The sequence below is a fragment of the Oncorhynchus nerka genome, linkage group LG13 (assembly GCF_034236695.1).
Source record: "Oncorhynchus nerka isolate Pitt River linkage group LG13, Oner_Uvic_2.0, whole genome shotgun sequence".
Classification (NCBI taxonomy): domain Eukaryota; kingdom Metazoa; phylum Chordata; class Actinopteri; order Salmoniformes; family Salmonidae; genus Oncorhynchus; species Oncorhynchus nerka.
The window spans coordinates 60,310,190-60,333,494 of NC_088408.1; the positions used below are offsets into that span (position 1 = coordinate 60,310,190).

The following is a 23,305-nucleotide window of genomic DNA, read 5'->3' on the forward strand; positions in this document are numbered from 1 at the left end:
ACTGCCTGCTTGCTCTGCCTGCTTGATCAGACTGGTCTCATAAACTAAACATAACATAGTAAATGTTAATCCAGGACAGTGAAATGAGCATGATGTTTAATTTTGTTATTTTTTGAAAACTTTTCACCCCTTTGTCGTGATATCTAAATTGGAATTATAGTCTTGTCCCATCACTGCAACTCCCATACGGACTCGGGAGAGGCAAAGGTTGAGAGCCATGCGTCCTCCGAAACATGACCGTGCCAAGCCGCACTGATTCTTGGCACACTGCTCGCTTAACCTGGAAGACAGCCGCACCAATGTGTCAGCATGCATGCACCCGGCCCTCCTGATGGGACAAGGACATCCCAACTGGCCAAACCCTACCCTAACCAAGACGATGCTGGGCAAATTGTGCGCCACCTCCCAGTCACGTCCGGCTGCAACACAGCCCGGGATCGAACCCGGATCTGTAGTGACACCTCAGCACTGCGATACAGTGCCTTAAACCGCTGCGCCATTCGGGAGGCCCTAGCATGATATGTTGGTTGCGTGCTCAAATCTCATCACTGAAAACTTTAGCATTATAGCTATTAGCAACTAGTTAGCATGTTAGCTAACCCTTCCCCTAACCGAAACCCTAACCTACAGTGGCAAGAAAAAGTATGTGAACCCTTTGGAAATAGCTGGATTTCTGCATAAATTGGTCATAAAATTTGATCTGATCTTCATCTAGGACACAACAATAGACAAACACAGTCTGCTTAAACTAATAAGACAAACAATTATACGTTTTCATGTCTTTGTTGAACACACCGTGTAAACATTTACAGTGCAGCGTGGTTAAAGTATGTGAACACTTGGATGTAATAACTGGTTGACCCTCCTTTGGCAGCAATGACCTCAACCAAATGTTTTCTGTCGTTGCGGATCAGACCTGCACAACGGTCAGGAGGAATTTTGGACCATTCCTCTTTACAAAACTGTTTAAACTGCAATATTCTTGGGATGTCTGGTGTGAACTGCTCTCGAGGTCGTGCATCTCAATCAGGTTGAGGTCAGGACTCTGACTGGGGTACTCCAGAAGGCCTATTTTCTTCTGTTGAAGCCATTCTATTTTTTATTTACTTCTGAATTTTGGGTCGTTGTCCTGTTGCATCACCCAACTTCTGTTGAGCTTCAATTGGTGGACAGATTGCCTAACATTTTCCTGCAAAATGTCTTGATAAACATGGGAATTCATTTTTCCGTTGATGATAGCAAGCTGTCCAGGTCAAGAGGCAGCCCCAAACCATGATGCTGCCTCCACCATACTTTACAGTTGGGATGAGGTTAATGTTGGTGTGCTGTGCCTTTTTTTCTCCACACACAGTGTTGTGTTGTCCAAACAACTCAACTTTGGTCTCATCTGTCCACAGGCTATTTTGCCAGTAGCGCTGTGGAACATCCAGGTGCACTTTTGCAAACTTCAGAAGTGCAGCAATGTTTTTTTGGGGACAGCAGTGGCTTCTTCAGTGATGTCCTCCCATGAACACCATTCTTATTTTGTGTTTTACATATCGTAGACTCGTCAGAGATGTTAGCATGTTCCAGAGATTTCTGTAAGTCTTTAGCTGATACTCTAGGATTCTTCTTAACGTCATAAAGCATTCTGCGCTGTGCTCTTGCAGTCATCTTTGCAGGACGGCCACTCCTAAGGAGAGTAGCAACAGTGCTGAACTTTCTTCATTTATAGACAATTTGTCTTACTGTGGACTGATGAACATCAAGGCTTTTAGAGATACTTTTGTAACCCTTTCCAACTTTAGGGCATGGCAGCTCTAACCAACATATCCAATCTCATCTCGTTGATTGGATTCCAGGTTAGCTGACTCCTGACTCCAATTAGCTTTTGGAGAAGTCATTAGCCTAGGGGTTCACATACACTTGAAGTTGGAATTTAAATACACTTAGGATGGAGTCATTAAAACTCGTTTTCAAACCACTCCACACATTTCTTGTTAACAAACTATAGTTTTGGCAAGTCGGTTAGGACATCTACTTTGTGCATGACACAAGTAATTTTTCGCACAATTGTTTACAGACAGATTATTTCACTTATAATTTACTGTCTCACAATTCCAGTGGGTCAGAAGTTTACATACACCAAGTTGACTGTGCCTTTAAACAGCTTAGAAAATTCCAGAAAATGATGTCATGGCTTTAGAAGCTTCTGATTAGCTAATTTACATAATTTGAGTCAATTGGAGGTGTACCTGTGGATGTATTAAGGCCTACCTTCAAACTCAGTGCTTCTTTGCTTGACATCAAGGGGAAATCAAAATAAATCAGCCAAGACCTCAGAAAAATAATGGAGACCTCCACAAGTCTGGTTCATCCTTGGGAGCAATTTCCAAACACATGAAGGTACCACGTTCATCTGTACAAACAATAGTACGCAAGTATAAACACCATGGGACCACACAGCCGTCATACCGCTCAGGAAGGAGACGCGTTCTGTCTCCTAGAGATGAACGTACTTGGTGCGAAAAGTGCAAATCAGCCCAGAACAACAGCAAAGGACCTTGTGAAGATGCTGGAGGAAACAGGTACAATAGTAACTATATCCACACTAAAACGAGTCCTATATCGACACAACCTGAAAGGCCGCTCAGCAAGGAAGAAGCCACTGCTCCAAAACCGCCATAAAAATGCCAGACTACGGTTTGCAACTGGGGATAAAGATCGTACTTTTTGGAGAAATGTCCTCTGGTCTGATGAAACAAAAATAGAACTGTTTGGCCATACTGACCATCATTATGTTTGGAGGAAAAAGGGGGAGGCTTGTAAGCCGAAGAACACCATCCCAACCGTGAAGTATGGGGGTGGCAGTATCATGTTGTGGGGGTGCTTTGCTGCAGGAGGGACTGGTGCACTTCACAAAATAGATGGCATCATGAGGCAGGACAATAGTGTGGATATATTGAAGCAACATCTCAAGACATCAGTCAGGAAGTTAAAGCTTTGTCGCAAATGGGTAATCCAAATGGACAATGACCCCAAGCATACTTCCAACGTTGTGGCAAAATGGCTTAAGGACAACAAAGTCAGGGTATTGGAGTGGCCATCAAAGCCTTGACCTCAATCCCATAGAAAATTTGTGGGCAGAACTGAAAAAGCGTGTGCGAACAAGGAGGCCTACAAACCTGACTCATTTACACCAGCTCTGTCAAGAGGAATGGGCCAAAATTCACACAACTTAACGTGGGTGGCTACCCGAAATGTTTGACCCAAGTTAAACAATTTAAAGGCAATGCTACCAAATACTAATTGAGTGTACGTAAATTTCTGACCCACTGGGAATGTGATGAAAGAAAAGCTGAAATAAATCACTACTATTATTCGGACATTTTACATTCTTAAATTAATTGACCTAAGACAGGGAATGTTAACTAGGATTAAATGTCAGGAATTGTGAAAAACTGATTTTAAATGTATTTGGCTAAGGTGTATGTAAACTTCCGACTTCAACTGTACTTTTTCCAACCTACACTGTGAATGTTTAAATTATGTATTCAATATAGACAAGAAAAATACAATAATTTGTGTGTTATTAGTTGAAACACACTATGTTTTGACTTAGATGAAGATCAGATCAAATTTGAAAACCAATTTGAAAACCAACCAATTTATGCAGAAATCCAGGTAATTCCAAAGGGTTCACATACTTTTTCTTGACACTTTACATGCCCGTCTGTGTGGAAATGTTCTGCCCACTGTAAATACCTATCTGACTGCAACATGTAACGTGTTGGTCCCATGTTTCATGAGCTGAAATAACATTTCCCAGAAATGTTTCATACGCACAAGAAGCTTATTTCTCAAAAATGTAAACTAATTTGCTTACATCTCTGTTAGTGAGCATTTCTACTTTGCTAAGATAATACATCCACCTGCCAGGTGTGGCATATCAAGAAGCTGATTAAACAGCATGATCATCATTACATAAGTGCACCTTGTGTTGGGGACAATAAAAGGCCACTATAAAACGTGCAGTTTGTCACACAACACAATGCCACTAATGTCTCAAGTTCAGGGAGCGTGCAATTGCATGCTGACTGCAGGAATGTCCACCAGAGCTGTTGCCGGATCATTTAAATGTTACTTTCTCTACCATAAGCCGCCTCCAACGTCATTTTTGACGATTTGGCAATACTTCCAACCGGCCTCACAACCACAGACCATGTGTAACCACGCCAGCCCAGGACCTCCACATCCGGCTTTTTAACCTGCGGGGTGTTCTCAGACGAGCCTCCTGGACAGTTGTTGAAATTGTGGGTTTGCACAGCTGAAGAAGTTCTGCACAAATTGTCAGAAACGGTCTCAGGGAAGCTCATCTGCATGCTCGTCAAGCTCACCAGAGTCTTGACTTGACTGCAGTTCGGCGGCGTCACCGACTTCATCAAAGGTGAGCATTTGCCCACTGAACACTGGCATGCTGGAGAAGTGTGGTCTTCAAGGATGAATCCCGCTTTCAACTGTACCGGGCAGAGAGCAGTAATGTGAGCAAGTGGTTTACTGACGTCAACATTATGAACAGAGTGCCCCATGGTGGCGGTGGGGTTATGTATGGGCAGGGATAAGCTATGGACAACGAACCCAATTGCATTTTATCAAAGGAAATTTGAATGCACATTAGATACCGTGACGAGATCCTGAGCCACATTGTCGCGCCAGTCACCCGCCGCCATCACCTCATGTTTCAGCATGATTATGCACAGCCCCATATCACAAGGATCTGTTCACAATTCCTTAAAGCTGAAAATGTACCATTTCTTCCATGACCTGCATACTCACCAGACATGTCACCCATTGAGCATGTTTGGGATGCTCTGGATCGATGTGTACGATAGCATGTTCCAGTTCCTGCCAACATCCAGCAATTTCGCACAGCCATTGGAGAGGCGTGGGACACAATCAACAGCCTGCTCAACTCTATGTGAAGGAGATGTGTCACGCAGCATGAGGCAATCGGTGGTCACACACAATCTTTAAAAAAAAAGGTATTTGTGACAAACAGATGCATATCTGTATTCCCAGTCATGCTAAAGCCACAGATTAGGGCCCCATTTTATTTATTTCAATTGACTGATTTCCTTATATGAACTGTAACTCAGTAAAAACTTTGAAAATGTTGCCTGTTGCGTTTATATTTCAGTTCAGGAAGCGACCAGAACACATTTCTTACTGGCTGTAAATCTGACCAGTTAATAACCAAAATATTAAATATTTCCAAGATCTTATGTATTTATCAACAGAAAACCAGTTTGCAACCAGAAAAGTATAGTTTTCCCCTGCTTGCTGGATAGAGTGGGAAAAGGGAACACTGAAGCAGTCCTTGTTATCCTCGACAAGCTCTTGGGGGAGGGGGCATAGCTGTGCTGGTTTCTCTGATTGAATTGTTCATTTACAATGATTTATTATTATCCAGGTGGGATTGTCAGATCCCCTCTGTAATTTATGACAACGGCAAAGGCCTCATATCATAATTCATGTAAAGTGATTGATTTTATGGAAATACTGCACCAACAACACACAGCTGGGTTATTCTTGAATTGCGTAGGCATTTGAGCCTCTGCAACATGAACAACACTTAAAATGGACAAATAGTTACACATCATACATGGATTTGTTTATATGGAACTGTTTATGCAAGTCCTTTATACTGCTAGTCTTTAAAGTACTACGGGCAAGAAAATTGGCTTGTCCCAGTGAGTTGTATTGACAGATTTTGGGGAATTAAAAGATAGCTTTCTAATATTTTGAATGCTAGAAAGTAAACAAAAAGTATTTAAAATATTATACAGGTCATTAAAAACAAAGACTATTAAAATACCTGGACCCAGAGGTGACACCTGAACCATAACGTTGCAAATGAAATGTTTCGATTTGACTGTAATGCTCAGCCACTGCAAACAAGCAATCACTTGGAATCTCTTGTGTATTGTTGCTCTGCTAAAAAAATACCCTCTGCTGGTCACATAGAGAACGAACAGCAACACTGGGTGTGTGAATGTGTGTGTGCATGCGCACGTGTGTGTGTCAAGTGTTATTGTTACGATAAGGTAAGCAAGATGACCGATCATCTCTCGACCCGACGGCAGGAGGGTCACAACAACATGCCATTACTGGTACATCACTCAGTTTAATTTATTTCTGGTAGTACTCCTATCTGCACACTTGCCCAGGGACAGCGAGCCACACACTCCAAAAACCCAGATTAAAGTACTACAGGCTAGCAAATGGGTGACTCATTTATGAGCTACGATCTCCAAATGTTAATGTCAGCAGCTTTAAGTGTAGGCTTAACCCCTGCCACTCTCTGGGCAATACCAGGCTGTGTAAACACAAAAACATCTGATTTAACTGACTTTGACACAGAGAGTGACTCATTTTACTTTACTTGGTGATAAATGATTGTTTGAACTTTCTCCCTTTTACATTTACAGTAGACTACGTAGTCTTTCCTCAAACAAACTTTTTTTTTGTCTAGCTCCTTGTTTCTGAGCCAAAATGTGCATTAAGAACTCAGGCTGCCTCGTGTGGCCAAGTGCACTAAAAAAACATTGGAAGTATCTATTGAGGCTTACAATTCATTTATCTTCCCTGTCGCAATGAATCTCAGCAATTGCCATACTTAAAGGGAAAGTTCCGTATTTTACAACACTTTTTGTTAGACGGTCCCTCGTGCTGAAAGTAGTCTTTGGGGCCAGACTAACTGTAAATCCATGGTTCGGTTGTCTTTAAACAGCCCGTAGAAACTTCAGCTAACTTTAGCCACCACTAGCTAAAAATCAATGGGAGTAGTAAAGGTATGCGGCATGGCCAAATCAACTCAATCATTTAGCTTGATGTTACTTAAAGGTGATATGGCAACAAAATAAATTAACAGCTACCACATGACCCCACCACTCCCATAGATGTTTAGGTAGCAGTGGCTAAGGTAGCTGAAGTTAGCCTAACTTTGCCACAACTATCCAAAGTCAAACTATATCTGGAGATCGTTAGGGATCGTCAATATATTACACTAAAGAAATAACTGCAGAGTTTGCATTTGAAAATAAATAGCTCCCCCTTATGTTATGTAATATTGATCAGGGACCCTAAAAAATAAGATACCATTTCAAATTGTATGACATTTTATTTGTCACATGCGCCAAATACAACAGGTTACCTTACAGTGAAATGCTTACTAACAAGCCCTTAACCAACAATGCAGTTAAGAAAAAAACAAGTAAAAAAAATAGATCATTTAAAAAATAAAATAATTAAAGAGCAGCAGTAAAATAACAATAGCAAGGCTATATACAGGTTCACCGGTGCGGTGGCACCGGTTAGTTGAGGTAATTGAGGAAAACCACTTCTCAAAGCCATCTTATCTTTTCTTTTTGTATATATATATATATATATATATATATACACTCATGGATGTCTCTGTGTCTAGTATGAAAGAAGTTAAAAAAATATATATATATATTTTTTTACTTCTTTCATACTAGACACAGAGACATAAAAATGGTATCCATGAGTTAATTTGACTCTGGGGAAGTAGATAAAGGGCCTCATTGCCAAAATCCCAATGTATCCCTTAAGGGACGATACAATATATAAACTAGAGGTAGTTTCTTGAGCCAATCCTAACTAGTGTTAGCACAATGACTGGACGTCTATAGATATCTACTAGCATGCTAGCAGATACCCATAGACTTCTAGTTATTGCATTAACGCTAGTTAGCATTGGCTCACGAAACTACCTCTAACTACCTCTAACTGGTGGAACAGTTATAGTGCCTTTGGAAAATGTATTCACACCCCTTGACTTTTTTTGTTTTGTCACTGGTCAACAAACAATACCACATAATGTCAATGTGGAATTATGTTTTTAGAAATGTTTACAAATGAATTCAAAATGAAAAGTTGAAATGTCTTGAGTCAAGCTTAAATAAGTATGAGTATGGTGAAGTTATTAATTACACTTTGGATGGTGCATCAATACACCCAGTCACTGCAAATATACAGCCGTCCTTCCTAACTCAGTTACTGGAGGGGAAGGAAATCGCTCAGGGATTCTACCATGTAGAGAATGGTGGCTTTAAAACAGTTACAGAGTTTAATGGCTGTGATTGGAGAAAACGGAGGATGGTTCAACAACATTTTAGTTACTCAACAATATTAACCTAACTGACAGAGTGAAAAGAAGGAAACCTGTACAGAAGAACAAATATTCCAAAGCATGCATTCTGTTTGCAACAAGGCACTAAAGTAATACTGCAAAAAACTGTAGCAAAGCAATTCACTTTTTGTCCTGAAAACAAAGGTGTTATGTTTGGGGCAAATCCAGTCATTACTGAGTACCACTCTTCATATTTACAAGTATAGTGGTGTCTGCATCATGTTATGGTTATGTTTGTAATTGTTAAGGACTGGGGAGTTTTTCCTGGATAAAAAATGAACAGAATTGAGCTAAGCACAGGAAAAATCCTAGAGGAAAACCTGGTTCAATCTGCTTTCCACCAGACACTGGGAGATGAATTCACCTTTCAGCAGGACAATAACCTAAAAACACAAGGCCAAATCTACCCCGGAATGGCTTACCAAGGAGACAGTGAATGTTCCTGAGTGGCCGAGTTACAGTTTTGACTTACATCTGCTTGAAATTCTAAGTTAAGACTTGAAAATGCTTGTCTATCAATGACACATTTTACAGAGATTCAAGAATTTGGAAAATAATAAAATCGGCAAATATTGTACAATCCATTTTTTTTACTTGTTTAAGTTATATGGTATGTTCAACTTCGAAATCAATGGTTTTAGTTTGGAATACATTTTAAACAGTTCTCAGCGTAATCCCGTTACTCTGGAATTGTCCATATCAAGAGACCAGACATGCAGAAACCAAGCAGGCACATGAATTACAATGACCAGAGGCTCATGCAATTAATCAAATGAGTGCAAACGGGTTAGGGTAACCGACAAAAGCTTTCATTGCACTTTTCCATCAGAAATACAGGGACTTTATCCATGTCAAACAATATCAAAATATACAAATGGTGGCTATCAAACATTTCAAAAATGTGTTTTAATCAGGGTTGCAAAGGGAGGGTATATTCCTGGAAACATTCAGAATGTACCAGTAAACTACCAAGGATTTGATGTAATCTGTCACAAAACATCTAGTGGCCCTTTTGGGTACTTGAGATTATCACAGGCGTCTGTAATAATCTCTGGCCCTCTATGTGGCTTTATCACGTCAAATATATTGAATAAAATGAAAATATAATGACAATGCTATAAACATTATCCTAAATAACTTCAGTTTAGTGAATACCTTTGTGTTTCATCATGAACTATGGTCTATATGTATTTGTTGTCAATGTTCGTTCTGTGGTCAAACTGGTGGCAGTTGTGAAAAAAAGTCACTAGTTGGAAGAGCTGCAGAGTTAATTGAAATAATGCCATTGTTCATTAGATGCTTTTTTTCATTAATTAGGCAATTCTCTCTTGAACCATATGTCCTATCTACTAGAATCTAATGGACAATATAGACAGATATAAATGATTATATTTCTTTACTATTCAAGTATAAATTACCAAGGTTATGATAGATTGCCATATATTTTCTATTAATTACCAAATGTACTGAAGATTACTGTAACATTGGTAAATTACCAGTAGCTTTGCAACCCTAGTTTTAATATCTCAAAATAGACCCAGGTAGTCACAGTCTGAAGTCAACTTCACACAGTCAACTGTAGTTTCTCTCACCATTCTCATTCAAATAATCAAATCAGGCATTCAAAGCTGCGGCTCCAGATAGCAGGTGTTTGTGTTACACTTTCTGTTGCTATGTTGTTTGTAAAGTCCTAAGTAAGTCTGTTTTTGTCCAGTTAGATGTGGCAAATGTTCTAAATGTTTGAGATCATTCATAAAACGGAGATACTTTTTTCACTCGTTTGGTTGATTATAACGTTACTGAATCTCTCCATTGGCCTTCGTGAACTCTTGCCACTCCCAAACAAACAAAACGATACTCACTGGAGTTCCTGCTGCAATGGGATCGCCCGGCTTCAGTGGATAAACCCCTTAACAAGTCTGTGGACTCTCTTCTGAAACACATGAAAGTGTTGGCAATCGATGAATAGATTTATTGCTCTGAACCGTGGAAAGGATGCCAGTGTTCGCAAACGGGGGAGGAGAGGTGGCGTTCGATTACGGATGAAACATCAGCAGCAGGCTTCGCATCCCCTTACCTTATATTATCCTGGCGAATGTGCAATTCTTGAGGAATAAAACAGACGAGTTGCAGGCAAAGGTCAATCATCTTCAGGAGTGCAGAGGCACCTGTTTTATGGCTTTTAATGAGTCTTGGCTGACTGACTCGTCTTTGGAGATCAAATGATTCGGGTGTCTGTTCCGACTGGATGGGGACAGCAGGTCGACTGGGAAATCACGGGGGCAGAGTCTGCTTGTGCATAGATCACCGATGGTGCAACAATGTAACTGTCCTGCGAGACTATGTCTACCTGATATTGAGCTGCTGTCACCTTTCTATCTCCCAAGAGAGTTTCCCCAAATATTTATAATGGTTGTTTACATTCACCGTAATGCCAATGCGAAGAATGCTGCTAATCTTATTTATACTGTGACACAAAATGCAACCTCTGTCTCCTGATGCCCCCAATATTATTTTAGGACATTTTAAATCCTTGTAACATGAAGAAAACTCAGAATAACACAGATTAATATGTCACCTTCCCAACACACCTCAACAAGACCCTGAACCTATGTTATGGCCCCATCAGAGGGGCCTACAAGTCTACAGCGAGAGTTCATCTGACCACAACACAGTGCATCTTGTGCCTCTCTACAGGACTGTGCTGAAGAGTGAGAAAGTGCAAAAGCGAGAGCTCATCTGACCACAACTCAGTGCATCTTCTGCCTCTCTACAGGACTGGGCTGAAGAGTGAGAAAGGGCAAAAGCGAGAGTTCATCTGACCACAACACAGTGCATCTTCTGCCTCTACAGGACTGGGCTGAAGAGTGAGAAAGCACACAAGCGGTAACTGAAGGTTTGGACCAATAAAAGCTATCTGGAGTAGCAACAATCTGAGGGCTGCCTGAATGGAATGAGAACTGTGGTTGGGCTACAAGACAAGGGAAACAATATGATACCGTTTAAACACAAAGGACTGGCTGATGAGCTAAATGGTTTTATCTCAGATCTGACAATCAGAACGTTAGTAGAGGAATTACTCAGATGCGTATGAGGACAATTGCTACTCCCAAAATGGAATTTTGCATCCAGTGTCACCAGCCTATTCAAACAGACCAAAGTTAAAAAAGTGCCCAGGACCAGACATTGGTGGACAGGTACTTAAGTCATGTGCAGAACAACTCAGTGGATTTTTTCATCACATTTTCACTCAAGCTGCAGAAGGTGCCTAAACTCTTGAGTATTCCCTGGACCCCTGCAGTTTGCTTACAGGGCCAAGCGAGGGATGGAGGACCCCACTCCAACACTACTCAACCACCTCTACAAGCACCTGGAGGGCCGAAAACCCCCACTTGAGGCTTCTGTTCATGGACTTCTCATCTCCCTTCAATACTATCCAGCTTCACATACTAGCAGAGAAGCTCCTCCCACATCAAGCTGGATGTGAGCCTTGTGGGCTGGATAGTGGACTTCCTTACCGACCAGTCCCAACAAGTGTGAGTAAATGGCCTCATGTCAAAGCAGCTCTGCTCCTCCACCGGTTGGTAAGGTTATGTCTTCTCACCTCTCCTATACATACTATACACTAACGACTGTCGTAGTGAATATGAAAACAGGCACATCATCAAGTTTGCTGATGACTCTGTCATCGTCAGTCTACTACAGGATGGAGAGTCTGAGCATGGGCCTGTGGTAGATGACTCTGTCATCGGTCTATGGATGGAGTCTGAGCATGGGCCTGTGGTAGATGACTCTGTCATCATCAGTCTACTACAGGATGGAGAGTCTGAGCATGGGCCTGTGGTAGATGACTCTGTCGTCGTCAGTCTACTACAGGATGGAGAGTCTGAGCATGGGCCTGTGGTAGATGACTCTGTCGTCGTCAGTCTACTACAGGATGGAGAGTCTGAGCATGGGCCTGTGGTAGATGACTCTGTCGTCGTCAGTCTACTACAGGATGGAGAGTCTGAGCATGGGCCTGTGGTAGATGACTCTGTCGTCGTCAGTCTACTACAGGATGGAGAGTCTGAGCATGGGCCTGTGGTAGATGACTCTGTGTCATAGTGTGAGAACTGCTTCCTCCAACTGAATGTCTCCCAAACTATAGATATGGCCATTGACTTTAGAAGGCTGCCACTGAACCCCACACCCACTGTGGTCATGGGACATGACATTGAGCTGGTCAGTATCTACAAGTACCTGGGAACAGTGCTGGACAACAAGTTGACATTTGAGGAGAACACATACCATCTGAGAAAGATGAACTCTTAACGTCAGCAAGACAATGATGACACTGTTTTATCCGTATTGATGTTCTCAAAGGTGGCCTGGTTTGGCAATCTTAATGTTTGCAACAGAAATAGGTTGTACAGGGTGGTTAAAGTGGGCAGCAATTTCATCGGGATGCAACAGGCACAGCTCAGTGGCGTTCAGAAAGCGAATGGTGAGGAGAACTAACAGTATCCTAGACTGTCCTGGTCACCCCCACCTTGACCATTTTGCGCTTCTCCCTTCAGACTTCCCAAATTCAATAGCAACACATACAATAACTATTTTATCCCACAGGCCATTAACTTTCTGAATCTGCACATGAAATGTCTCTCTATTGCTGCACTTTTGCACAATTATTACTCCTTTTTATCCATCTCATTGTTTCATGTTATGTTTATATCGGTTGTATAGTTGTCACTGTTTTGATTTTTTTTATTGTTGTCCCAATTGGGACAATAAAGATAACTTGATCAACTGAAAGTTTGACTATGAAACCTGTCTTTAAGTAGTACTGTCCCCTTGGCTTCTCCTGGGGGGTGTTTGGGAGGCTGGCCACTCGCTGCTGCAGGTTGTGGTCTGCCATGTACACAGCAACAAAGAAGAGGGAACCTCCAATGACCAGGAAGAGGCCCGAGAACCAGCCAGAGAACATGGCCTCTCCAAACTCCCAGCATGAAACCACGTCGGGCAGGTTCTCGTCCCAGAAGTCTACCACAGTCATGTAGGCCAGCAGGGAGACGGGCCAGGGTGGTGAGCCCCGACACCCAGGACAGCACACCGCTGACAATGAGGCCCCTCTTCAAACCCTGCTGCCTCCCGAGAGCCCAGCTCCGCTCCCTTCAGGCCTGGGAAGGCCACCACCATGGTCAGGGCCCTAGTGCCCAGACAACAGCATGAGCACCATGGAGACCAGCAAGTCCAAAGGCAGGGCCATGAGGGATTCAAAGGCTATATCCCAACCTCCTCTGTGAAGATGCAGGTGTGCCACAGGCCTGACTACTAGTTCTCCGCTTAGTTCAGGTCCGAGTTCAAGGTCTTCCACAGGGGGATGAAGGTGGTTACAAGAGTAGTGACCAGACCCCCGACTGTGACAAAGAGAGCAGTTCTCTGCCATGATTTTGGCGGTCAGGATCACCATCTTCTGTCAGTCGTCGTCGTCGCTTACACACCTCACACTCTCTCTGTCCCTCTCTTTGTATTGGCCAAACAGCCAGTGAGCGACTGGGCACCCCGTCACCCTATCCCGTGGTAGCACTCGGACCGACTCAGCCAGCCCGCCTCATCCAGCATCTTAATAAAATACACCTGATAACCAGGAGATAATCCCAGGTCATGAGGCAATACAACAGACATACTGTTTTGTCGTATTGATAAATATTATTGTAGGGAACAATGAGCACTGTTGTGAGATGAAACCAGATATGTCCAGTGTGATCCTGGGGATGGAGCGTGTGCACAGGAAGGAAACATGAGCAAGTTGGGCATGGGGGTACAAACACAAAGAGGAAAGGCCAGAAACTCTCGCAAGGGTGTCCAGAGTGGCCCGATTCAATGGACTCCGAGTGGCTACTGCTGCCTCATGTATAACTCATTATTTCAAATGAAACCATGTGTTGATGTTACTGATATGAGTTTTTGAGATTGGCTCTTTGAGTCAAGTTTTTTTTCATCTAGAGAAAATCAGTTGAATTGCCAAAATGTCTCAAGTGTCAAGACTATTAATAGCACCTCGTGCTCAAAGCAATACTACTTAGGCTAAACAAGAGCCCAATACTTGGTGAGGTCCTCATTTAGGTTTTAGAGCTCTGGGTTTGTAGCTGGCAGGGAACATGAAATCCTATCTGGCCACTAAGCCCTCGACTCTTTCATTCATTGACTTTAGGGAAAGCGTTTTATTTTAAATGTTACATGAAATCAATTGGGAACAGATGAAAAGGAGTCACATTCCACAGAAGATCAACACAGCCTTAAAACGGATATTAAACTCCAATCAAAGTTTATCAGATGTTTTCAGATCTCAAAAGTGGCCTTTTGTCAAAATCAGTCCACATCCTAGGCCATGTTTTGTAGACCCAGCTATACGCAGATCCAAAAATCCAAAATGAATGGTAAGGTTAAGGTTGCAAAGCTACCGGTAATTTACCAGAATCTTCAGTAATTATCAGAAAGTCTATGGCAATCTATCATAATTTTGGTCATTTACACTTAACTTTTAAAAAATGTATTCATATTTAGTATTCATTTAATGTGTCCATGAGTTTCTAGTAGAAATACCACATGTCAAACTCATTCCACAGAGGGCTAAGTGTCTGTGGGTTTTCACTCCATCCTTGTACTCGATTAATGAATTAAGATGACTAATTAGTAAGGAACTCCCTTCACCTGTTTGTCTAGGTCTTAAGTGAAAGGAAAAAACAAAAACCCCGCAGACACTCGGCCCTCCCTGGAATAAGTTTGACACCCCTGAAATAGACCATATGGTTCAAGAGAAAATAGCCTAATTAAAGAAATCAACAATGGCATTATTTTCAATTAACTCCAACTCTTCCAACTATTGCCTTTTTTCACAACTGCCACCACCAAAAGGTTGCTGGATCAAATCCCCAAGCTAACAAGGAAAACAATCTGTCGTTCTGCCCCTGAGCAAGGCAGTTAACCCACTGTTCCCCGGGCGCATAAGAGGTGGATGTCGATTAAGGCAGCCCCCCCCCACACCTCTCTGATTCAGTTGAAGGCATTCAGTTGAAACAACTGACTAGGTATCCCCCTTTCCCAGTTTGACGCCAAAACATTAAACAAAAAAAGACATATTTCATGCTGAAACCCTCATATGAAAAACTAATGGTATTCTCTAAGTTGGTTTATATTGAGGATAATGTTTTGTCACTTTATAATCATCTTATTCAATATATTTTACATGTGATATACCCTCCCTTCGCAACCTTAGGTAAGGTCGACTACCGGTATACAGAAATATCAAAATATAATTTAGTATGTCATACAGTTTTTGGGGGTGCAAGCTTATCATCTACATATCATTGGAACCTGACACTACTGGAATAAACTGGTAATTTGTTTAGACAAAGGTCAAGGGTTAACCTGCGCAGACTTGAAGGTCTCCTTCAGCATTGGTGTGCTCCATTGCCCACAAGTGGTCCCCTGATTCAATATCTGTTGGATTTCAAAAAGTCTAATATTTCAAGTTTCTAAACGCCAGCTTGCTGCAGCCCAACAGCTAAAGCATAGCGGCGGTTAGAGGGCGCAATATGTCTGTGAGCGTGTTACGCCCCTGAAAACAGGGGAGAAATAATCACGAGAGTGATACGGTGTTATATTCTCAAGTCAACATTTAGTTCAATGAGAAAAAGACCGCGAATTTCCCCAGGAATATGGGTGGAGACCAGAGCAATCGATCTCCGGCTCATAGATTAAAAGCATTTCGTAGATCACAGATTAACACTTTTAGGCACCACAAAATAAAGTCATCAATATAACGTTTACACATTACTCTCACAATTCGTACCGTTTGACAGATTTGAACTTTAACACAATTATATGAATGTTATCAATCTCTATCAACTAATACTGAATGCATATTTTAACCTTAGATGTTTTAAGATCCTCACATACTATGAACTTACTAATACTTTTCAATGTATAACAGGCTATGAATATGTCCTTTAACCTGTCACACTCTCCCGACAAAATAAATGTTGTCCCAACATTACCAACATTGTCTTCTTCAACAGTTCGTATGCACTGGACCTAGAAAATCCTCTTCTGTAAGGTAGTACTTGAGCAGAAGTCACGGGTCACAGTTCAAATATAACTAACAAGTTATATTCACAGTCCATATCTGTTGACCAGCTATATAACATAAGCAGTATTTTCTCATACTATTGATCAACAGTCCATCAATTTTAATGATCTATATGCATAGTCTGTAAATTGTCTCTTTTGACAGTCTGTGAAATCTGACAGTAGTCCATGGTCAAACATGTCAACTCTGTAGCCTCATGTTTGCTGAAGCCCATACATGTAAGGTGGCTGAAAGTAACATTGCTGTAGTGATGGCAGCCATGGAACCAGTCCTGGTGCAGAGTAGACAGGGAACAACTGTGGCTGTATACTGTAGCAGGAAGGGATACCAAGCTGATCATAGGTGATACGTCTTGGAGGGTGTCTCTCTCTTTGTGGCAGCTGGTAGGCTGGTTCCTCAGGTTCAGCAGCATCAGTATATGAAGGAAAGGCACTTGGTGGACGATCATCAGGCAAATTTTCAGCAGGCAAGTTAATCTCCTCAGCAGGTAGGTCTTTAACTGTTGTCTCCTCCAGCCACTTTTCAACAAGAGGCTGTGCTGGTAGTGTATAAGGGACTGGCACTGCAACTGTCTGTTTCACTGTTGGGGGTCTGTGTTCCCACTCTCTCGCTGGTTCAGCATTCCTCTCCTCAGGTACTGTAGGAGATGTGGGAACCTGTAGCGGATCATGATGAAGGTCATATTCATCCCCACTGTCTTCATCAGAATCTAGAGTCTGTGATGCAGGCTGGTGTCTCCTCGTTTTCTGACTTTTGTCCACTTTGGTCATTTCTGGTTGTGTCTCAAAAGGTAAGTGGTCACAGGACATGAGCAGATTTCTGTGCAGGACCCTGGAGCGTCCCCTACCATTTTCTGGTCTCAATTCATAAATCGGCAGGTCTGAACCCATTTGTCTCACCACTGTGTGAATTGTATCTTCCCAATAGTTACGGAGTTTTCCTGGTCCTCCTCTTGGTGTCAGGTTTTTAATCAGAACTCGCTCGCCAGGCTGTAGCACTGAACTCCTAACTTTAGTGTCATAGTACTTCTTACTTCTTTCACCGGCTTTCTGAGCATTTTCATTTGCAATGGCGTATGCTTCTTCCATCCCTCGTTTCCAGTTCTCCACGTATTCTCGCTGGTTACTGGAACCTGCCTCTGTGCACAATCCAAAGTGCATATCAACTGGAAGCCTGGGTGATCTCCCAAACAGAAGATAAAATGGTGAATAGCCAGTCACTTCGCAACGTGTGCAGTTATAGGCATAAACCAGTTTGTTCAGAGACTCCTTCCAATTTGACTTTTGTGTCTCAGTTAGTGTCTTTAACATTTGCAACAATGTTCTGTTCATGCGTTCCGCTTGACCGTTTCCCATCGGGTGATAGGGTGTTGTCCTGGACCCGCCATGCCACTGAGTTTCTTTAACTGATGGAACAACTGATTTTCAAATTCTCCCCCTTGGTCATGGTGGATGCGGGACGGGAACCCAAACTTCAGGGCAAAATCATTGAAGATGAGATTTGCAGCAGTTTTACCTGACTTTGATGTGGTGGCGTAGGCTTGAGTGAAACGTGTAAAATGATCAACAATCACGAGGATGTACTCATATCCTCCTTTGCATCTGTCGAGATGAAGGAAGTCTATACATACCAGTTCAAATGGCTGTGTTGTCACAATGTTTGTCAGAGGAGCTCTTGTTGCATGGGCTGGCTTTTTCTGCTTGACACAGCTACAAGTTTTAGTCACATAGTGCTCGATGTCAGATTGCATATATGGCCAGAAGAAGCGGTCACGTACTAGTGATACAGTGCGGTCAGTACCTTGGTGTCCCATGTTATTGTGCAACTCTTCCATCACTTTACCTTTGTACTGCTCTGGTAGAACTAACTGCTTGCGGGCTGTAGTGATTCTGTACAAAATGCCATCACTGTCTATTGTCAATTTGTCCCATTCTCTGAATAGGCATTTTGTCTTTGGACTGAATTTCTTTTGCTCTTTAACTGGCGGTTTGGAACCCGACAGTTTGAAATTGAGCACAGGACGGATGACTGGATCAGATTCTTGTGCTTCTCTAATCCCATCTTTTGGGATCGAGCTGGTTGTTGCAGTGGTTGTCTCACCTTCAGCTGATACTGACATAGATGCAGCTGAAAATGACCAAGGTACAACAGCCTCTTTCTGTACCTCAACTGCTTGTATCGTGGCGGCGATGGTGTCTGGTGGAAGCTCCTCAGAACATTCTCTCATCAGTGACTCTACATCCAGTGGCATCCTTGACAAAGCATCTGCATCACCGTTCTCTCTGCCTGGCCTGTACTTTATTGTAAAGTGGAAATCAGCCAAGTCTGCAACCCACCTGGAAGTGGTTGCGTTCAGTTTTGCAGTAGACAGAATGTAGCAGAGCGGGTTGTTATCGCTGTATACAGTGAAGGTCGGAGCATAGTACAAATAGTCATGGAACTTATCAGTGATTGCCCATTTTAGAGCTAGAAATTCTAGCTTGCTCGAGTGGTAGTGATAGTTCTTCTCAGCTGCTGTTAAGGTTCGAGAGCCATAAGCAATGACCCTAAGCTTCCCCTCTTGCTTTTGATAAAGAACTGCTCCCAAGCCTTGGTGTGACGCATCAGTGTGTACAACAAATGGCTGAGTGAAATCAGGGAAACCTAAAACTGGTGGGTGAAGCAAACACTCAATCAGCTGTTCAAGTGCCTGTTGATGCTGGTCAGTCCACAGGATTGGCTTGTTTGAGGGCACCACATGACTTACTTTCTTTGTTTTTGTTTTCCGTGGGTGGTCAGGTAATTTCTCTGAATCTGCTTTCAGGAGGTCATACAGGCAGCTGGCACTCCTAGAAAAGTCTTTGATGTACTGTCTGTAGTAAGTGAGTAAACCAAGCATTTTTCTGAGCTGGCCCACAGTCTCTGGTCTGATTTCTTTCAATGCTCTTACTGCTTCAAAATCGGCTGGGTCAACTCGGCTGCCCTCTGCAGACACTATTCTGCCCAAATAACGGACCTGGGGTTTAAAGAGATCACACTTACTTGGTTTGAGTTTAATGCCATACTCTCTGAGACGCTGCAAAACTTTTCGCACATCATTCACATGGCTGTTGAATGTTTTACTGAAAACTAGCGTGTCGTCCAGATAAGGAATGCAGATGTTATCCCGGAGCCCTTCCAAACACTCCTCCATACACCGCTGAAAAGCTGCAGGAGCGTTCATGAGGCCGAATGGCATACGTATCCACTCATAGAGTCCCCACGGTGTCACAAATGCTGTCAGTGGTCTGCTTTCTTCAGAGATGAACCCCTGGTGATACGCTTTCCCCTGATCTAAGAGGGAGAACCAGGAATTACCACCTAAACTGTCCATGATGTCTTGGACCCGAGGGATGGGCTGGCGGTCGGGATGTGTCTTTCTGTTCAGATCTCTGTAATCTATACACAACCGGAGGGTCCCGTCCTTCTTACGAACGCACATGACAGGTGAGGAATATGAAGAGTTTGACTTCCTAACCCAGCCCTGGACTATGAGGTCATAAATGTAACCCTTCATCTCCTGATACAGTGGCCTGGGCACTGACATGTATGTGCGCTTTACTGGTTCAGAGTCCTTTAGAGAAATAGTCATTTTCAATCGTTCAATGCAGCCAATGTCATTGTCTGATCTGGAGAAGGAGTGACACTCTTCTCTAAGCATTTTCCTAACAACCTCTCTGTTCTTCGGTTAGGTGAGTTAAACCTACTGGTGGATCCCACTGTTCAGTATCAGTACATGGGGTTCGAACGCTGGTGTGATTCACTGTGGCTGAGGTGACAGTTTTTTCATAGACTTGGGCAGGTAACACAGTCATAATGGTTTGTACTGTACCGATTATTGTGCATCCTAGCAAGGCAATGTCGTGGTCAGTGGGGTTAGAGACATCAAGCAGGATAACTGGAAAACCACCTTTACTGACTCTGACTAGTGTGTCAAAGAACTCAAGGTCATCTGGCCACTGCGGGTTCAGGTCTGGCTGGAAAAGCATTGTCATGTCATCTTTGAAAGGCTAGGAAGCTACACGGCACTCAATCTGAATGCTACTGTGTTTTGGTACAGCAACCTTCTCTTTCTTGGTTTTCACTGCGTATTCATCTGTCTGTTCTGCGCTAACAGCCTGTATAAAAGCCCTCACCTTGTTTCTTTTGAGGCTTGGGAAAGCTGTTTTTACTGTACTGTATAGTTTAGTCTTTTCGGTCATTGTCAGGATGTGCTCGATAACATTGAAACCTATGATGGGATGAGATAGGTGACAGCCTTTCATTACCAGCACTGGGATGATCAGTTCCTTTGTTTGGTCAGTTTCAGAGGCTAGACGAAAAGTTGTTTCAATCCATCCCAGGTACGGCATTTCAGTCCCATTTGCTGCAGTCAACCTTAGATCATCAGGTGAGTCCAAGATTTCTGAAACATCTCTCAGCCTTGCGTTTGGGAGAGATTCCTCTTTCCATCGTTCATCAATGACCGATACCTGAGAGCCTGTGTCCCATAAAGCTTGGAGGTGGTGGCGATTCAGGTGACACTCAATAAGGCACTGTCTGCCGACTAGCGAGGTGACCTTACGGGGGTGGCAACCTTGAGCTAGGGATGGTAAGGAGTGGGCATTTTTCTCTGTGCAGGAAAACCTTTCACTGGTAGAGTCAATTTTCAGGTGAGTGCATTTTTTTCTTATGTTTAGTCCAATGTTGGTTTTGACATACTTTGGAACAGTACAGTGTCTCTTTACATGATGAACATTGTTTCAGGTTCTCAAATGACTCTTCTCTGGCACAATTTGCACATTTCTGGGACTTTTTGGTAGCTACGGTTAACACTCGTCCCTCAGCGGTAACCCGTTTCCGTTTAAAGGGGCCTCCCTTGATGGCCTGGCTCCCGGATTTTACATCCAGCTTGAAAATGTTCTCCACTCCCACATCGGAAGCAGTGTGTGCAGCGTGCATCTGTTCTGGCCTGCTGGCAGACAAAACACCTCCTTGGAGCTTGAGCAGAGTGGTTGGTATACCGGTTAGGTGCATATTGATGCTGTGCAGGCTCAAGTGCTTGGGACCGACTGTAGTTGCTGTAATACTGCTGCTGGGAAACAGGTGGCTGGGGGTCCCTATCTGGCCTCCTAACTGGGGGTGGGGCATAGGCACAAGGCTGTGACTGAAACATAGGCTGCTGTAATGTCTCCTTAATCTGAGCAATCTCTGCACTGAGACCTTTTAGAGAAGCTACACCTGTCTTAAGTTCAGCTAACTCTGTTAACAGTTCTGCGGGTATCGTAGCTTTGGCTTCCTTCACAGGACACTTTGCAGATGGCATATCCTCTAACTGGACTACACTTACAGTTGTAGCAGGCTGTGGGGCATTAAACCGCTTTTTGTTTCGTCTTTCTCTCTCATTAGCACAAGCAATGTTAAGCTTCTCTAGCAAAACCTCATCTGATGTTTCGCTCTCTAGCAGGAGAGGCTGCATGTCTATCCTGATACTGTCACTCTGGAGACCCGTAAGGACTGTGTGTAAACACATGCTCTGGACTAGAGCAGGGTCATACTTAAGCCCTGATTCTGACTCCTGGGATGCAAACAGTACTTTTTGCCTCAAATCTAAAACGCGCATCAGGAAGCTTTGAGGGGTCTCCTTGCTATGCTGTGCTTCTGAAGCTAGCTGTTTGTAAAGCTCTGTTGCACTCTTCTCTTGGAAGTGGGAACGCAGGATACATCTAAGTGTGGGAAGAGTTAGCTGGGGTTTACCTTCCAAGTAGCTGCGTAGCTGTGAGCCTGGAGAAATAGCCCTGACTACTGCGTCTACTATTTCTACCTCAGGATATCCTCTGTTAAATCCATTTTCAATCTGATGGGCAAGGCTGGAAAAAATCAGTTTTTCTTTTTGGCCCGGTTCACCTATCTGACCAGAAATTTTAAACTCTTTGCGCCAGTATGAGCTGGGCTGTGCATTGGGTGAGAGCGGCACGCTCCCCTGAAGATTGGCATGGTGTTGGGGCTGACGCAGAGAATCACTGACTTTGGCTGCAGTAATCTGCTCAGTTCCCGCCCCTTGTTGTGGGGTTACAGTTCTCAGTTCCTCTATTCTGTGATGTGTTCCGGCTGGTTCAATATCAGGGTCAACTTGCCCTGTTTTGTTATCTCTGCCACTGATCATCTCTGTCATTTCGTCTCTAAGTAGCAACAATTCCGACATGCCGCCATCTTCTAACTCTGTGACTTCCTCTCTTTCAAGGAACATCATAATTCGAGTCATTAATGCTATGCTGGATTTGTCTTTAACATCTCTTCTCTGTTCGCCTGATATTTCAAGGAAATCACATATCTCTAGTAATTTGTCTTTAGTCAGGGTGTGTAATTCTCCTACTACCTCTTCCTGTAGTTCTTCCAAGGTGCTTGTCATGTTGACAGAACAGGAGGAACTTTTACTGTGCAGGAGTTGACTCTGAATTAGATGGTCCTTACTGTCTCTGATGGTCGATCAATGGCCTCAGTTGACACGTACTTAACCACTAACTTCCAACTTCCCTCAAACAGCAACACTTTCCTCACTGCAGCCTGCCTGAGTTGTTATGTGGAGATTTAGCTGGCTCGGAATTCAGCGACCAGGGTGTGGAAACTGGACATCTGAGCAATCTCAGCGGAGCCTCCAAAAATGTTACGCCCCTGAAAACAGGGGAGAAATAATCACGAGAGTGATACGGTGTTATATTCTCAAGTCAACATTTAGTTCAATGAGAAAAAGACCGCGAATTTCCCCAGGAATATGGGTGGAGACCAGAGCAATCGATCTCCGGCTCATAGATTAAAAGCATTTCGTAGATCACAGATTAACACTTTTAGGCACCACAAAATAAAGTAATCAATATAACGTTTACACATTACTCTCACAATTCGTACCCTTTGACAGATTTGAACTTTAACACAATTATATGAATGTTATCAATCTCTATCAACTAATACTGAATGCATATTTT

At 42.9% G+C, this 23,305-nt stretch overlaps 2 protein-coding genes across 3 annotated transcripts in view; both read right to left on the reverse strand.

Annotated features, from left to right (window-relative positions):
* Positions 1-10,480, reverse strand: part of LOC115139756 (apoptosis-inducing factor 3) — a 50,203-nt gene extending 39,723 nt beyond the window's left edge. Inside the window, exons 1-2 of one of the 2 annotated variants that reach the window (XM_065026517.1) lie at positions 10,269-10,480; positions 10,054-10,124 (exon numbers count right to left, since the gene is read on the reverse strand). The gene's annotated coding sequence lies outside the window, so the exon portion shown is untranslated. Of the gene's footprint in view, positions 1-10,053 lie in introns of both variants that reach the window. The other variant, XM_029677500.2, reaches the window with a different exon arrangement.
* A 2,277-nt stretch (positions 10,481-12,757) lies between these two features.
* Positions 12,758-13,640, reverse strand: cldn26 (claudin 26). The gene is given in 6 exon segments (XM_065026052.1): positions 12,758-13,245; positions 13,247-13,317; positions 13,319-13,385; positions 13,387-13,453; positions 13,456-13,612; positions 13,614-13,640. Coding segments are annotated over 6 exon segments (738 nt in total). The 3' UTR covers positions 12,758-12,896.
* Positions 13,641-23,305: the final 9,665 nt, after the last annotated feature.